Consider the following 18,466-nt stretch of genomic DNA (forward strand, 5'->3'; position numbering starts at 1 on the left):
ACCACAGTTAACTTCCTGTAGTGCTCCTCCAAGTTCCCTTAGCGTTCGCACAGACGGTCCCCGTGCCCTCAGCAGGGAAGGCACTAGCAGAAGTGGAGGAGAGAAGGAAGGCAGGCTCCGAGAGAGGTAACAGCTACCATGGAGAGGAGGTAATGGGGAAGGCAATGAGAAGGGTGTAGGAAGAAAATCAGGACAGCAGGTAACAATTTTCCACCCAGTAACTCTGTTTTCACATTTGATTTAGGCTCCCAGCTGTTCTTTTCAGGACACTAAAGCTTGGGGACTGCAGTGAGGGTTACAAATAGGACCAAAAATTGTAACTGGGTTCAGGTATTAGTGGCACGTGAAAAGAGGAGGAGGGCTGGAGACAGGTTATTTTTAAATAGTGGTATATTTTGTAAACAGATATTGAGAATAAGTATCCAGCAGTTCAGTGTGTAGGATGTGTACACTGTAGGGATGATACAGCTGGCTGTGCTAGCAGGTAATAGGACAGGCTTAGCTGTGACTGGCTCCCAGCGTGTTCCCAGTATTCACACAGGCATCCATAGCAGCTAACTGGTGCAGATGGTGGTGTCTGAGGCACTTGAGGAAAGAAAATGGTTCACCTCTGAAATACAAGCAGGTGATATTGAAATTATCCATATCACAAATGAATGAATTGAAATTATCAATATCACGTCATATCATAAATGAATGATAAATGCATGAGCTTTAAGACTTTCAGAAAATGAGCATGAGAAAGGTGGCATTAATTTTCTGACACTTGTTCTGAAAGCAACTTTTTGTATTAGACTTTTAGTGTTGAGTTGTTTCCAGATCCATTAGTTTTGTTGGTGATATGAATTTCACTATTTCTTCTTCTTCTACATCGATTTTTGTTTAAAAATAGCCAGTTACCACAGTAGGTATTGGCTGTGTAAGTACTGAATGTTTGTGGCAGCTCTGTCAGGACATGCCTGATGCCTGAATCTCGGAGGCAAAGTTTGCTGTTCCTGCAAGTTATTCCAGAGTGTACCGTCTTTCCAAGTGATTTGAAGAGTGTCTCGATTGTAAATCTCCCTCCAGTACATGAATTTTGGAATAGCTGTTTTGAGAATTCAAGTGGAAACTCTCACCAGTATAACTGCTTGCTGGGTTTTTTTCCATTGTTTTCAATCCACACTAGAGAGCCAGGAAGTTGTTACCAGCTAAGTGTGTAGTCGGATCTGTTAACCACGGCAAGCCTCCAGACAAAACTGTTTTTGTGTGTTTCCTCCCCCCCTGCCAATAAAATCCATGCAGTTGGAGGAAACATGGGCATAAAAACAGTGTTCTGAAATGCAATGCAGCTGTAAATATTACTCTGCAGAGATGAAAAGAAAGTTTATGTATTTCTTCTGGATAATTAGTATAGTGATACATACAGGCTTTTTAGCAGTATAATAGCTCCAGTCATCCTGAAGAGTTCATACCCAGTAGTGCACACAGATGCATTTTAATTTTTAAAATCATAAATAACTAATTTGCAATCCACAGGGCTTTCCAGTGGTACCCGGATAGGCTTAGGTCCCACTTCTGTATTGCGCAAGGTACGATCCTTTTCATTTGATGTGGGAGCAAGCTCCTTGAGGAGAACTGCAAAGGCTTCGGTAATGAGATGGGTGAAAACTCCCCCCAGCAGCTTAATATTTAACTGGTGTGATATTTAAACTTTTCTATTTATGCCCTTAATGTTTTTAGTTAAGGCGTTTGAAGCATGTCAGTTCTGGGGTGTATATGCCAGAAATAAAGCTTTTAGAAGCTGAAGCTTTCTGACTGAGATGGAAGGAGGTAGGGGACAGAGCGCACTCTAGTGACTGTATTGCAACTTGTGACTTCATATTCTCCGGCTTTTTGTTGTTGTTTTAGGACCTTTGCACAGAACTGTAGAAACATTGAACACTTAAATCTAAATGGGTGCACAAAAATCACTGACAGGTAAGTCAAAGGGGTTTTTTGTTTGATGGGGAAATTTGGAAAAGAAGTAGCTGAAGGTATTTTTAGTGTGTCTGCTGTTTTGCAGCACGTGTTACAGTCTTAGCAGATTCTGTTCCAAGCTGAAACATCTGGATCTGACATCTTGTGTAGCCATCACAAACAGCTCTTTGAAAGGCTTAAGGTAAGAAATTCAGTGTTTTGGGTTAAAGAAAAGTGTTTAAAGAGCTGTTCAACATTTAATAAAGTTAAAAAATCAGTGCTGAACCCTAATACTGTGTATCAGCACTGACTGTATCCTGTATCTAGCACTTCTGGGGTGTAGACTATGTTTGTGTGTGGTCTTTTCTCATGACTTTTCTGTGGAGGCCTGGCACAGTCCACTGGCTATCATTAATTTCTAACAGTGTGTTTAATTTGGGTTTCCCACTGTTATGACTATTTGAAGACTGGATTTAACTTTATGTATTTTTTTAATTCTCCCAGTGAGGGTTGCAGAAATCTGGAACATTTGAATCTTTCCTGGTGTGATCAGATTACGAAGGATGGTATTGAAGCACTGGTGAAAGGGTGTAGTGGACTAAAAGCTCTATTTCTTAGAGGTTGCACACAGGTACATAACTGCTTGGGTGATGCTTTAGGAATAAAATTTTATTTGGGGTTTTTGAAATCTCCATGAATTGAAAAATACCGTTTTTGTTTATAGTCTTTTGTTCAATATTACAAGATGTATACGTTCCTTGGGCTGCTTTGCTGTGCTTTTAATTTCTTGTTTCTTTTCCTATGTCCGATTTAATTGCTAAATACAGTTAGAAGATGAAGCGTTGAAACACATTCAAAATCACTGTCATGAACTTGTAATCCTGAATTTGCAATCCTGTACAGTAAGTATTTGAAGCTTCAAAAGATGCATTCTCTGAGAATCATAAGCCATGTTTGCACGCTGAAATAATTTAAAATAGTACATCTCTGCAGTTTACAGAGTCTTGTACAGATCAGAGGTGTTGAGTGAGCTGGCTGTTTCTACAGCTGAGTGTGGATTTGGAGTGTTGGGTTATTTTTTTCCCCTCGTTACATCTTTTTAACTGTGCAAGCTCTACAGTAAGAATTAGCTGCATTCATTCACATCTCCTGAACTGCATATGCACTACACTGTGCAGTTGTACAGGGGTAGTTCTTGTTGGCCCATCCATTAAGGTCAAACGTTTTCATCTATTCATAATTTTAAGGTTTCTAATTGAGAAGGAGCCATATTCTGCACCACATAATTGAGAGTAAAATGTGGTGGCATCATAACTGAGGATGATTCAGAACCATTTAGGTAGCAGGAGAAGGGCATTCTTGTTCAATAGTAATGGAAGAGCTCATTCATTTGTAATGAACTGACCGGGAATCATTCATGACCTTTTAATACTACTTAGAGAGTACACAAAAATTAGACTTTCCGAATTTTATATTTGCTTTTTTTTTGTTGTTTATTTGTTTCTGATGTGACTTTTTTGGAGTGGGAAAGATCTCCTTTTAGATTTTAGAAGTATTTTAAGTAATTCTTTGTAAATAAGCCTTAACAAATGTTGAAATAAATTAGAATTTCAGTGTTTCAGTCATGCAAATTTGAATAATGAAGTTGTTAGATTTTTTTTTATTATTTTTCTTTTGGAAAGTTTTCTACAGTTTTATTGCTAGAATGTATCATAAAATCTGCTTGTGATAAAACTTTCAAATCTATTTTACACATTATTCCTGAATGAATGTGGTGTGGGACCATTTTTTATTAAGATTGGATTGGGCCTAATAGATTTCTTTAAAGCGTTGAACATTTTTGAGTGTTAGGGATTGTTAAAAGTTACATTAAAAAACTGCAGAAATTAAGAACAATGTGAATACAAAGCTTGAGCTTCCAACAGCCAGATGTTTAGTGAAAGAGAGAAAAATTTCAGATTTTTCAATCTGAATTTAGGTCCCCAATGGAGTTGGGCACATAAAGATAACGGGAATGAAAGAAAGTTCCTTCTTTTGGTCAGAAGCACACTTAAATAAATAAAGGCAGTACATAATTTCCTCCCTTTCACTCTTCCTTTTGCTGTCCTCCTTCTCTAAAGTTATTTTTCTCTTGTGTTTTACCTGAGACTAATCAGATATATCAAGGCCAGCCTTTTGTGATTATTTTTGTGGGAAGCTGCCAAGAGGTCTGATTATAATCAGTTATGATATTTTCTGCTTAAAAGGGGCAGTGGCATAGAAGCGTAGCAGAGTTTTTCCTTAGCCAGTATGTTTGTTGTCACATAGATATTAAGTACCAACAAGAAACCCCTTGTGAGTGAAAGTACTTTTCCCTTTGAATTTTTTGAGTTGATAGTCTGTGTGTCCTGTGGTAGTTACCTGTGCTTTAAAGCTTTATTTCACTGGAGATGTGTCCTACTTGCTATGGCTTAGAAGCACGCTTCCAGAAGCAGCCAGGCTCTTTATGATCAAAGGGTTAGCGCTCATTTTTACACAGCAGGTCTCTTTGTGCTTTATGTGCTCCACACTTCAATTCTAGTGGCTCTGTTTTATGAGCCTTGTAAAATACCAGGCCAGCTCCAGCAGTTATTGAATGAACTCTGAAGACTGCACATCTGAAAGGTACCATCTTTAGAGTGAAGAAACTGGGGACTTGCAGGCACTTTTTGGAGCACTTTCCTTTCCTGAGAGGGATGTAGGCATTGAAACCACAAGCAATTTCAGAATGGAAAATTTTCATGTATAACTTGAGGGTTTTGTCCATCTCCAGCAGCAGCATAAAATGTACATAGTCCTTACCTCCAAAAGAGTTCCTTTTCCCAGTAATAGCGTCATGAATATCCCTCAAAGGGAACAAAACAGTTCCAGAAAATATCTTCTTATCTGTAGATGATGCAAGTCCTTCTGGATCCACAAAACAAAGACAAGACTTCTAGTTTTCTGCCTGGAATCATTTTTATTTGACAGAACGATTTGTTTAATTTAAACTGCTGATATTAAAAAGTGCTGGGTTGCGGGAATGAGCATAAGGTGATCTCCCTCTGTGCTGAGCTACTGCTATTGCTCGTCCTGTTTTCATCTGGGAAAGTTAATGTTTGTGGTAATAGCCTCTGAAATATGCTATGATACTATGAGCGTACTTAGGTGAGTGGCTTATAAAAGGAATGTGTATATTAAATTCAGAATACAGTAGAGGCCTTTGTTGTCATTGTAAGAGTAATGTTAGGCCAGGAAATAAAATAACCTGTTTCACCATGAAGGATTAGTCATTCAGTAGAAAAATTAAATTCTTGGAGTTAGGAGTGGGAGGAGGAGAGAATACTTTTTTCCAGAATAGAAGACCTGTAAACAAAATAATATTTGCACACACACCCAATAACCTAGTTCCTGTTGCTATTTTGTGTGCAGCTGCATCGGGGCTATTCTTACAGTTCCTGTTTCAGAGGGAAAAACTTTTTATTCATGTTCCAAATTTAGAGTTACTTTTTTCAGAATATCTGGTACAAAGCAATTTTGAGAAATGAAAAACATTCTTGTGAGTTAAATCTTTTGTCAAAAGGCAATTGCAGAGGGTAGGACAAACCCGGCTTTTACGTTTATCTTCTGTAAAGAACGGATTATATATAATTATTTACCTGTAACTCTTGCTTTGAAAATTATATGGAGGTGAAGGATTTTTATCCTTGGGTCCTACTGCTCCAGTGCAAAATAGGTAGTTAGCTCTCCTGCTGTCGAGCTTTGAGCTCTCTTTTGCACTGTCCCTGAACCTACAGTCACTGGAACAACAGACCTGTACTCTACAAACATTTAAAAAGCAAACTATTTCCTACAATGACAACTACAATTAAAAAAAAAAAAGAAAATTATAAAGCAAAAGCAAAGTGAAAGAGGAAGATGATAATAAACAACTCTCCCTGTGTGCTTCAGACTGCCTTTGAGCAGTACTCAAGATCATAGAGTCATAGAATGGTTTGGATTGGAAGGGACCTCAAAGATCATCTAGTTCCAATCCCCCCGCCTTCAGCAGGGACACCTTCCACTAGACCAGGTTGCTCAAAGCCTCATCCAGCCTGGCCTTAAACACTTCCAGGGAGGGGGCATCCACAACTTCCTTGGGCAACCTGTTCCAGTGTCTGACCACCCTCACTGTGAAGAACTTCTTCCTAATATCTAATCTAAACCTCCCCTCTTTCAGTTTAAACCCATTTCCCCTTGTCTTGTCATTAGTGGCCCTAATGAAAAGGGCAACTAATGAAAAGATGTGTGGAAAAATAGGTAAGTAGGAATTGTGTCTTTATTATCTTCAGTGTTAGTAATGAACGTGGTTTCATGGTGGTACTTTTTGTCTGAAAGTCCACAGGTTGCCATGGTTATATACAGTGTGACACTAACAGTTCAGTAATATGACTTGATTTTTGTTCTTAGCTAATTACTTCACAGCAAAGTAACTTCAACCTCCTTCTGTGTTGCAGCAAATTTCAGATGAAGGCATTGTAAAAATCTGTAGAGGATGTCATAGACTTCAGTCGCTCTGTGTTTCAGGCTGTAGCAACCTTACCGATGCTTCTCTCACAGCACTGGGTCTAAACTGTCCAAGGCTGAAGTGAGTATGTCATGAGCGTGTAGTGACTATGTCACGTTGTTACTGGCCAGATCTGAGAAATTCACTGCTGAAGGTAATCAGCTGATAGCCACAGGTTTGATTTAGCTTTTTGTTACCTTTGCAATCAAAACATAAGTTAGAAGTACTGGCTGAATATAAACTTGAGGGCTGGTCCTCTGTAGCTATCATATGAATGTAGTCTATTGTATATTGGAAAAACAAGAATTAATATATGACAAATAAAACATGTTGAACCTAGCAGTTCAATTCTGTGCTTCTAGCTAAATATTTTAGGTACTAATTACAGGCCAGAAGAAAAGAAGATATAAAGCCCATTATTTTTTTAAAAGGTAAAAATATAGTTGTGTTGTATCTTGTGATGTTTGTACTCTGATGTGGTTTTATGCAGTTGTTTGTCTTGCAAAGAAATAGCTAAATCACACCTGGCTACTATATTTACAGATTTTATTATAAATGTGGTTTTAATATGCTCTGCAGTACATCCTGGCATTCTTAAACCCCCGATATGGAGTGTGCTAATGTCTGCAAGCACTGAGGACTGGTATTTATGGGATATGTTTTGAGTCATAGGGGCTCATCAGTTAAAATTAGTATAGACTTTTACACTGGTGTAACTTGTGCTAACATACATGGCATGGTGGTGCCCGCAGAAGTGGGGACAGCTTCAGCTTTAATAACAAAGCCCAGTCAGGCAGCATCTCTCTGGTTGTAGAGACATATAATACTTCTTTTAAGGTCTAATTTTAATGTAAATTAAATCAAAACAAAAGATTCTTGCATGACACTAAATTGCCGTTTGTGACAGGAACGTGCAGGAGTTGCAGCTTGTTACACTTCAGTCACAGATAAACGGAGGAAAGCGTAGATTGTAAAAATTAGGGGAAGCTACATTCAAATGCCAGCGTGCAATGTGCTGTCACACAGTGTTCCTTTAGCTAATTGAGTGAAAAAGAGCTTTTGGTACTGCAGAAAACCTGTCCTGAAGACAATTCCAGAGTGACAGTCCCTTTCATATAACCATTCTTACTTACAAGAGCTTACAAGAGCTTACCTGTGCCTGTGTTTAGGGTTTAGGAGTCTTCTGACACACTTCATTGTGTTCCTTAGAAAGTTGTGCTGGTTTTACTGGTCTTTTGCCACGATTTCTCTCCTTCTCTGAATTCACAGCTCAGATTGGAAATAAAAGGAGGTCTAAAGTGCTGTTAGTTGTGCAATACTTTCCAAGGGCAGTACAACTGTAACAGGAATTGTTTTGACTTTGGTAGGTAAACTGTTAGCCCCTGTCTGTGCCACGAGGGGGAAGGCATCTGCTGTTCTTCTCTGATGAGGAACAGTGTAAGGAAAAAAATGACCTTTTGCAGTGATTACTGCAGAGGAGCGTGTGATGGGAGGACAGGTGATACAGCTGGTTACATCTAGACTTTTGGGATCACATATGGAAAGTACTTGATAAAAGTTACGTTGGAAATCAAAGGGAAATATAATTCCACACTTGTTTTGTACCTTCTGAATATTTTGGTGTTCAGCATGAAAGAAAACTCCCCTATCTCTGTTGGATGTGCTGGCCCTGTTAAGAAGCTTTTGAGTATTTTCTGTGCTGTGTTACTCTCACTTCATTTCAGGGTCTTGGATGCCCTACTGTGCTGCTTTCCATGACAGCGCTGTGTTCTGTAGCTGTCACCACTCACAAATGACACCTTCTTGAAAAAAAATCCGAAGCTTGACCAGCTCCCTTCAGTTGTTTTTTCCCTTACAGCAATATATAGCTATCTCCTCATCCCTTTTTGTAACTGCTCGTTTAAGTGCTTGCTACCTTCTCTGTTTTTCTTTTTTTATCTCTTTTTAGTGTTAAAATACTGGTAGGTGTTTTGATGAGGCTTATCAAGAAAAGCACCCATGAATGTCTTTGTCTATCTGGGGCTGTGAAAATAAGGATCAGCTGCCTTTAACCCCACTGAAGTTCTCTCCCACCTGCTGCTAATTCAACAGGAGTAGGGAGGTCCTGTGTGCAGAGACACTCCAGGTGTGCCCAAAAAACATCTGGAGACAATGAATGCAACTGTGAGGTCTGTCTCGGAGAACATTGCTTTGTAAGAGTGGGGAACCTGCTCTTGGATATCATTTTGCCTCATCAGCTCCTATGCTGGGTACTTTGTCACAATCACTGGATGGGAAATACATGTCAGCTGTATCTGGAAAAAAGAAGAGCCCTCTGTAATTAAGTTAAAGCACTAAAGCAAAGCGAAAAATAGAACTTTGCTCATTTTCATGCTGACCAGTGCCTTCCCACCTGTTTTTCATACTGGGGCCTGATTGATGCAGCATGTGTATATATAGCTCACTGTCCCCATTCGTCTCTTCTCTCTGCCTGCACACCCAATCTCAGGAAAGCTAGAGCTGCTAATCTTCATGTTTCTTACCCCTCTGTTTCCATATTCTTCTTTTCAACCCGGTATGCAGTAAGTAGTATCCTCACTATTTTGCACACTGTAGATGTCATTCCCTCCTCCCCATCCCCCCCTTTAAAGTCAGAAATGTAACGGGGTTGGAGATCCAGCAGTTTTAAGTGTAGGTGGGGTTCAAAGCAAGTAATTGATGAAAGGAGTAAGGAGGGTAACAAATGTGACCTGGATCATCTTTTTGTGGTGGTGGGTTTTTTCCCTTCCTCTTTGGTATCCTGGGTAATTTTCAGAGTAGCTGAAAGTATTTTATGAGAGGTTGCTAACTGCCCTTGATGGAAGGGCATGAAGTTCCCAAATACAAGTCTGGAAGGAAAATCCAGAGGTGTTACAACCATCCATTTGGGGAGTGGTGCCTGTCTTGCACTCGTCTGTCAGCTGGTCTTGAGTTTCCATCATACTTCTGCACCTTGTTGAAGTCTAGCACTCTGGAGGTGGTTTTCAAAGGTGTATTTTGTGGGTCTGCTTACCTCAAAACTCAGCTGGACTCTTGCTTTTGGCTTGGAAGAGACTGATCTTGCAAAGTCAGCTGTATCTGGAAAAAAGAAGAGCCCTCTGTAATTAAGTTAAAGCACTAAAGCAAAGCGAAAAATAGAACTTTGCTCATTTTCATGCTGACCAGTGCCTTCCCACCTGTTTTTCATACTGGGGCCTGATTGATGCAGGACCCATCCTGTCCTCTGGTGGGGCTGTAATTTTGTCGTGCACACAGCATGGGTTTTCCCTTTGCACCCTCTTTATAGAGAGAGCTTTCTATTGGCCTAAACCAGTGGAAGGATCTAGATGCCTCTAAGTGCCACCACAGCAAGAGGTTCTTTTGTCCATCTTTCCCTGCCTCCTCCCCACCAACCCCAGTATAGAAGTAGTGTTTGCTGTGGTGAACAGGGGAGTTGCACTTAGTTTGTGCTGCTTGTTACAGGGTGCTGTGGTTTCCCCTTACTCACCCTGATACTTAGTCCACCTGCAAAGTAATAATTGGTCATTAAAAAAAAGAAAACAAAGATTACACTAGTGGTGCTGCTTGAGGCAGTTGACCTTTTTTTTTGTCACTAATGCTTTCCAGTGCCTCTTGAAAGCATTAGGTTTATCTTTTCAAAACACTATGCCATTTTCTCTAAGGTTGTGTTAGTGTAGTTTATTTTTTTACTTGGAGATTTTAAGCTCTGTGCTTTCTGGTAATTTACTGTGCTTCATGCAGAGGCTCTGAGTGGATTTCTAGTAAGCAGTTCCTCAGTTTTGTGGCTTCCCAACATCCTGTGTTTAGATAATGGGTTTTAGATGCCAGCTTCATCTGTGTTTTCCTTAACTCAGGGTTTATTCTCCCATATCTTTCATCAGATAAGACATGAGAAAACTTGCACATTATGCTGTCTTACTGAAACAAGAGTTTAAAATGCCTATAATTATGCATAATTTTTTTCACTAAATATTGAGAAAATTTGAGGATTGAACTTAATCTGTTCTGTGACTCTTAGAATTTTCTGGTACACTGGATCAAAAGTCTGCCTAGTGTTTTTCATTGCAAGTCATTGTGAAAAATAGGCATATATATATATATATATACATTTGCTATTGAGAGCTTTAAGTTGTAGAAGACAGAGTTGTGTCTCACATGCATTTGCTTTTCTCTCTGTTAATGTTTTGTTTAACATTTAAAACTTTTCCAGGATTTTGGAAGCTGCAAGATGTTCACATCTTACAGATGCTGGTTTTACCCTTTTAGCACGGGTAAGGGTCGTTTCAGAAGGTCAGAGCTCACCTTGTTTTCATTGCTGCTGAGCAGCTGTGAATTGATGTAGTCCTGCTGGGAAGGAATAGGAGAAGAAAAATAAAGTGGGAAGAACCCAGTGGAGGAGGGTACTAAAAAGTGATTTTATTTCTGGATTATACTTAGACCTGCAACTTGATCTATTTTGCCACCTATCATTGCTTTTTTCACTTTTTTCCCCTCTTTTTTTAGTATGTTTCAATTGGATTCATTATGTTTAACATAATTCTAAATTGTGTTGTGTTCTAGCCAAGTTTCTCCCATAAAGATAAAACATACCCTTGTGATATTTACACCCCCAAAATCACCATATAATAGATTATTCTGAGCATACCTTTAATGTACAGAAATACTGACATTGTACATTATAAACGATAAGCACTTGTGCTCTGATTCATGCTATAAATATGTAAAGTAAGCGTATTGATGGTATCAAGTGCTTCAAGTTAGACTTGTATGCTTGCTGGTTTAGGAACTCTGAAGACAAAAATATTATGTTGTAATCAGGATTCACTGATGATATTTAGTGTGAATGAAAGGATGGGTTTTTTTCTAGCCACAGTGGTTGAACAGAATGGTTTTCTAATCAGTCAGCACTACAGCCTTGGGCTTTCAGTAGTCACCTCAAGCCTGCTTCTGGGAGCTGCAAGATAAACTATTTCTTCCTATGCTTGTGGAAAAAAAAATAGAGGTTGAGGTTTGGGCTGAGCCAAGGCACCATGTGGTCTGTCTGCTGTAAGGTCACAAGTTTGCATCATTTTCTTTAAATTGGTCACAATTAGATATTGAAAGCACTTCTAAAAGCTTGCTTGGGATCTCTCAGAATGCTGGGAGAATTGTATATATAAATGTGAAGTGCATTTTTCTCCCAGCCTTAAAGTGGACCCTATTTTGATATTTTCAGCATTTGTTAGCAAAGCAAATTGTTTTCAAGGCTTCTTTCTAAAGTATGATGGCAGAGAGAGATGTTTCACAGGCTTCAGTGTGTTTCAGATGAGTTTGGTGCTGGTTAATGTATGCAGAAGCTGGATTCATCTGTGTGCAGATTTGTTGGCTAACTGTAACCACCATAGGTTTGAATGGCACTTGGGGAGGAGGGGGAAGGGAAGCAGGGATGAATGAGTACTGATCACATATGTACTGTTCCAAACCTTACAGGGCAAGGGGGGAACACTTCACTTAGTAAGAGAAAGGCTGAAAATATAGATTTTTTTTTTTTTTAACAGTTTTTTGTCTTTTGATAGTGATCAAACACTTGAAGTGATTTAGCTCACGGTTTCCTAGGCTGTGCTTTCCCATATTACTAGTCCCGTGCATGATTTTTATGTCTATATGTTGTTTTATTTTGTGTTTTGTTTATCTGTTTGATTTTTGTTTATTTTAGAATTGCCATGAGCTGGAGAAGATGGACTTGGAAGAATGTGTCTTGGTGAGATTTAATATGAAAAGGAATATTGAATGTCCAGTGTAAGAATGCAGTGCCAATAAGAACATTAGCACTTTCAGTTAAATGTGCTTTGTTTTTTATTAATAGTGCTGTGTTTATGTTAGGAAACAAAAATAATTATTGGGAAATTCTATACAGGGAAATATTTGAAGAGCAACATGTGATTAGGTGTTTTCCAGAAGGAACTTTGACTGCTAGAGAGAGATTGATCCTATGTGAGGGTTGGCCTTCCTACTGTCTGATGCTTATGGTTGGTTGGTTTCTTTTATTTCTAGATAACTGACAGCACATTGATACAACTTTCCATACACTGTCCTAAGCTACAAGCATTGGTAAGTGTGACTCTTTGTTTGTGAACTTCAATGCATACCTCTGAAACAATGCACATACATACCTCCTTCAGTATAAACCCAGGCTGTTTACTCTGGCCTAGAGCAAGTTCCTCATGTACTGTGCAAAATATATATGCAAGTTTCAGAAGGGTTCTAGAAGCAGCAGAAATATTTACTCCTGAAATATTTATATGCATTGTGTGATAAAAAATTTTACCAAATTGGAGAGAAATAACCAGAAAGCTTATATTTTATGGTTAACATCCTACATATTTGATTACATAGCTAAAATAAAACTTTTCAGGCAACTGACAGTACTCAGAACTTTATCGATGCTCTTGAGTGTTCACAATGGTTTTCTTAGGGAGAATGACATTTTAAGTCAAATACTGAATAAACAAAACCGCCCAATGCAGATAAATGTACTCACTCTGTAATCAGTTTTGCATACAAGCAGTTTTTCCCCAAGGACTAAATTTGCATAGTAAATTATAGGAGGTTTTTTGACCTAGACTTTTGAACGTAGAGGAATGAGATGCCTTCAGTGGGGTGCTTTGCTTGCTGTATTTCAGTGAACTGGTTTTTGGGGAATGGTTGCTTAGATCTTTCAGAACAATGAAAACAATTTCAGGTGACATAAATTTGGCTGTTCTTCAGTCAAGGCACTCCAAAATCCCTAGGGAGTCCTTACAAGAGAGGCTGTTGGCTCTATTTAGAGTCAATTATCCCATAAGTGTAGATTTGTTATGTGCTACTTCAAATGTACCTGAGAGAACAAGTACCTTTATAATCTGTTCTTAGTTGGGATTAAAGGAAGGTTTGCTGCTTCATTAATTAAATTGTTTTATGATTGGTTAGTGTTACTCACTCAGTGTTACTAAGGCAGCAACATGAGGAGAGATGTCTTTTAAAAAGGAGCTTGTTCACAGTTCTTTATTGTTGTTGGTTTTTATTTTTGCTCATCACTTGTCTGACCTCATTTCTGTACTGTAATTCTTAACATTAAGCCAAACCAGTTGTCAGGCAACGTGGAGCCATTTATGTGGGACACTTTCTGTTCTACAACAGATGTGGTTTTGTATTGTAATCCCAACCATAACCAGTACTTGCAAGAGATCTTTTGTACCAGTTCTGCCAGTGCTTCACCGGAGATATCAGAAAACCTCATAACTTCCAAGTATTTTTCTCAGCCTGTTCCTTCTTGCTGGCCTCTCTCTATGTGTTAGCCCACGGCCAGGAAAAATGCATTGGTAAAATAACATTCCTTTTCTAAGGGAACCAGGAAAATTGATTTGTTTGTTGTTGATGTGTTTATCTTGTGTGTAGGAAGGGTACATTCTCAAGGATTGTGAGTGAACAGTGATAGCTGAGATTTACAGGGAAAGAAAAAACAGACTAGCAGGTGCCAAATACCCTACGTGAAGCAATCTTGATACTTCAGGTGTGAATTCACATACTGTTGATACTTGAGCATATGTTTAGGTATATTTGCAGACTAAAAATATATTTTGGAGTTGCAGAAATCAACTTTGAATTTGTTTCTTGGTGTTTGGAGACTCAGTAGACAATGGAAATAAACAAAAGCACTGTTGGTAACCAACTGTTACATCTCCATCAATATCAGAGTCCTTGAATGCTTTATTACTTACTGGATTTAAGAAGTAATTTCTGGTTAAAGTGTTCAATAATTGTACATTCAAATTTATTAGAGAAACTGTGAAATACTCATGATATTCCTGGAGATGAGAAGACAATTGAATTCTTCTGTTAAGTTGATAATAGTGTTTCTTACTGTCACAGTATGTCATGCTGTATTTGATTTATACACAGCATTTAGTATGTATTAACAAACAAAAGAATTTAACCATATCTATTTGTTCTAAAGATTTGAAGCAGTTGTCTTTGTAAAATTCCACATTATTAACACTTTCCAACAGGCTTAAAAAGTCAGAAAAATCATGTGGTTTAATACAAAGTATGTATCTTTTGGCATATTTGTTTTGCAAAGTTCTACGAACTCAGCTGTACATCCTGTATTGTCCTTTCAGAACCAAATCCAGTGTCTCAGGAAAGCTGAATTTTATAAGCTGCTTACTTCCTGGGACGGAACACTCTTAATTAGCCAGCAGAGTGCTGCCCTAGCCAACAGCTTCACGTAACCTCCTGTCCTTCCTTGAAGCAGCAGGTCTATTATAAATGTTCTTTAACCCTCCAGCTGCTGATTGTTTCCAGGCTGTGAGCCAAATCAAATGCTCAGAACATGTACATAAAGAAAATAGGCATAGGAGAGTGTTTGAAGAGTTGGTAGACTTGCAGAATGTAAACATGTTGCAAGATAAACCACTGTTGGTAGGGGCGAGTGCTTCATTTCTGCTGCCTTTTGGAGACCACGTGTGCTACTTGTGGTGTTGCTTGGAGTCACTGCCGGCTGCTGACACTTGGTGAGTGAGGAAAATTGGAGCTGAAGGGAAGCTGCTGGGGTGGCTCCTGGTCAGACTGGAGGGGAGTTGCAGACCTGCCTCCCAGCCTCTTCTCTGGTTACCTGTTCATCCTGTTCTGCAAGGGAGAAAAGAAGTTGAGGGGCAAGTTGTTCTAAAGGGCAGGAGAGACCCCGTGTGTCTGGCAGCAGGCAAGAAATGCTCGTGACTGTAGCTGAGACACAAGGGTGAGCCACGATTGGTAGTCCTCAGGCTTCCTTGTCAGGCTGAAATAAAAGAAGCTGTGTTGTACTGAGAGAAGGGAAGGATGAGGTGGTAGATTCAGGTGATTGGCAGGAGGTACTTTTGGGCACTACCGTTAGCTTGTGCCGAGTTAAAAAGCGCCTTTGGATGGGTGCAAGAGTTTCTTCATTGGTTTCTGTGTGAAAGGTACTTGTGGCAAGGAAATGCTTCTTCAGAACCAGTCACCATTAGACTTAGATACGAGTACGGGCAAGACACGGGGCTGAGCAGAAAGCAAGGAGCGAGCTCAGAGCCCAGGGCAGGAGGAGTAGAGTTCACAGATCCTGCACATTTCCAGAGCAGAAGGCTTGAGAGCATTCATTGCACTGGTGACAGAGGGTGGTTTTTAAGCTGCCTCTGAGGAAAGTCTGTTTCCTGTTGTTGTCATCATCACTGCTTCTCCAAAAGTCATGAATTCCCTAAAGAAACCAAGAAACTGCTTTATGTGGTGCTACTGCCCGAGATGCTGCAACTTGTTCCATGCTCTTGAAATTCAAGAGAGTAAAAAGAAATGCTGAAGACAAACAGAATTTTTTAGTTTATTATGCTGACTGTGGCAGAAAAGACCCGCTCCTGCAGCTGTACAAGAAGTTTATTACTCCTCGTAGGTACAGCCTGGGGCGCTAAGCGATCACAGGTTTCCTGAAATCATTATTTGGCAAATCCATCCAGTCTGATTGTTCTTTATCTCTGTGGACTTGCCCGGGCGTGGTCCTGATGGCATGTATGAAAACATGGTAGCTGTGAAACTAACTCCTGTCAGCAGATCCTCCTCTATCCCTGTGTTTTCCTGATCCTCCTTTAAAGTTGTGTTCTGTGTCTGGCTGGCACGTGTTGGTTGCACCCATTGGTAACGGAGGAGTTTGCCAGTGATGATTGTGTTGGGACTTGACTTGTTTTGAAGCAAAGTACAGCCCTTTTGTTAAGTAGAGCTCTTTCTTTTGTTACTCTTCTGGATTTCAGCTGTGTTTGTAACTGTTGAACCACTAGAATGAAGGGGGTTGAAGAGGACTTCTGATGTTTAGAGGCCAGAGTAACTTAGGTCTGAGTGATGTCATTGACTGTTCACCTCTGTTTTAGAGCTTATCTCACTGTGAATTAATCACTGATGATGGGATCCTTCATCTGAGCAACAGTACGTGTGGTCACGAGAGGCTGCAGGTGTTGGAGCTTGATAACTGTCTTCTCATCACTGATGTGACTCTGGAACACCTGGAGAACTGCCACAACTTGGAGAGAATTGAGCTGTATGACTGTCAGCAAGTCACGCGAGCTGGAATCAAACGAATCAGAGTACGTGTTTGCTGACTTGTTCTGGTGGGAGTGCCCGAGCTGTTGATGGTCCTTGAGACTGTATGAACCCTGCAGGTGTCCCAGGCAAGGGAGGATGGAAAAAGAGTCAGAATATCGTTCTGTTAGGTTCTCATCTCTAAGGACTAAGCGTAGCTTTTCTATACGAGCAGTAATCATTGTCTGTTTCTAACTCATGACACGTTTGCTGTTGGGATGGTGAGTGCTTATCTTCTGCTTCCTGTAGTTTTTCGAATACAGGCTCTGTGTTTTCAGGATTGTGTTGTGCCATTCTTTACCTCTCCTAAAATATTTGTTAATCTACAGAGCCAATAGTAAAACATCTGCATAGAGAGTTCAGTTAAAGGGCTGTAGGGCCGTTAGGCTCTGGAATCCAGCCACAAACTCTGTTCCTCGGTGTCCCTCCCCCATGAGGCCAGGGGCTGCCTATCCTGGGGAGGGGGCAGCGTTTGGCCTTACTGGTAAACTTGGCTGCAGCTCCGTAACCGATTCACCTCCAAACACTTTTGCAGTTGGAGAGCTCATCCCCGCCAGTGACTGCTGTGGGCAGGTGCTCTGTTCTACTCCGAGCTGCTTTCTAGGATGAGAGCAGCGGGGAATTTGGGAGACAAGACACAGACAAGTCTGTCTTCAGTAGCCAGGGGTCTGTCTGTCCTGCAGCAGAGCACATGCCTCTCTGGACAGGGAGCTCTCTGGGCTGATTGGTGCTTTATTGGGAAATAAGTGGGACCCCTGAGCAGGTGAGTGCCCAGACATGAGCGTGCCTTAGCTGGATGGGACACGAGAATGACGTGTCAGGAGAAGACAGCTTAGACTGTATCAAGTGTGCAGCTACCTTCTTTTCAGCTCCCCAGCCTTAGCAGGAGCCCACCTGTTGGCAGTAGTTGAGGTGCAGTGCTTCTTTTCACTAGTTGAGTTTATTTCTCTCCCAGTATAACGCAGACTTTTCATCCACAGGCTCATCTACCTCACGTGAAGGTCCATGCTTACTTTGCTCCAGTAACACCCCCTCCTTCGGTGGGAGGGAGCGGACAGCGCCTCTGCAGATGCTGTATTATTCTCTGACAGTAAGTGCAACCACACAGCAAAGTTTGGTTGTTGCTGAAGAAGAGGACAGCAAGGCAGGGGAAGGAGTCTGTTTCCTGACAGTCCTAACGGTGGTGTTTGATCATCCAGTTTTGTGACAAGAAAAGCATTTTTTTCCAGGTAAAAAAACCTTAACGTAACGTGCAGCTGTGGATTAAGTTGGTGGTGCTTTGGTTTGTGTTAGTAACTCCTTCCTTCTGTTGGCATGAGAACTGAAGTACTGTGTAAAATGTGGGGGTGATTCAGCCTAGCAGCTACTTGGGGAAAGTTCACGAAACTTGGAAGTCAAATTTGCATTTGTAAGCAGGGTTCAGTGTGAAGTTCTAACCTAAGGTGGGGCTCAAATCCTTCACACCAAGGAACTGAACCTGCTGTTCTGTAATATACACGACAGATTCAATACCAGGTTTAAGGACAAATCAGCTTGAGCAGATGTTGACCAAAAAAATGCAAGGTAATCATGAGCTCTTACAGCAAAACGGCTTACACTTGTTCACGATTCAGCTTCCTATTTAATTACGTAACAGGACATCATAGGTCATGTCAAGAAGTAAGATAGTACCTCAAGATAATTATATAAATAGACATACTTGCCAAGTTTTTGAACTTGGTTCAGTTGAACTATGTGTTAGTATAAAGCTTGCCTGTCACTGAAGCATGTTTTATGCCCAGTGCCATCAGCCTTTAAAAGGGGTAAGAAATCCACTGTGGTGGAGCTTGTGCACTCTACTGTGACTGGCTGCCACAGCACATGGGGTGC

At 40.3% G+C, this 18,466-nt stretch overlaps 1 protein-coding gene across 1 annotated transcript; it reads left to right on the forward strand.

Annotated features, from left to right (window-relative positions):
- Positions 1-1,934: 1,934 nt before the first annotated feature.
- Positions 1,935-18,189, forward strand: FBXL2 (F-box and leucine rich repeat protein 2). The gene is made up of 10 exons (XM_029084129.1): positions 1,935-1,959; positions 2,026-2,140; positions 2,443-2,569; positions 2,766-2,840; positions 6,432-6,562; positions 10,710-10,770; positions 12,195-12,239; positions 12,533-12,589; positions 16,390-16,602; positions 17,578-18,189. Exons 1-10 carry the CDS (start codon positions 1,935-1,937, stop codon positions 17,683-17,685), a joined length of 957 nt encoding a protein of 318 aa, XP_028939962.1. The 3' UTR covers positions 17,686-18,189.
- The last annotated feature ends 277 nt before the right edge of the window (positions 18,190-18,466 follow it).

The sequence above is a fragment of the Antrostomus carolinensis genome, unplaced genomic scaffold, assembly GCF_000700745.2.
Source record: "Antrostomus carolinensis isolate BGI_N321 unplaced genomic scaffold, ASM70074v2 scaffold6803, whole genome shotgun sequence".
NCBI classification, from domain to species: Eukaryota; Metazoa; Chordata; class Aves; order Caprimulgiformes; family Caprimulgidae; genus Antrostomus; species Antrostomus carolinensis.

Excerpts from the sequence above, each read along its gene's own strand:
- FBXL2 (XM_029084129.1), top strand. The coding sequence starts at position 1,935 with ATGGGTGCACAAAAATCACTGACAG. Across the intron at positions 2,141-2,442 it reads AGCTCTTTGAAAGGCTTAAG|TGAGGGTTGCAGAAATCTGG; the intron begins GTAAGAAATTCA and ends TAATTCTCCCAG. Across the intron at positions 6,563-10,709 it reads CTAAACTGTCCAAGGCTGAA|GATTTTGGAAGCTGCAAGAT; the intron begins GTGAGTATGTCA and ends AAACTTTTCCAG.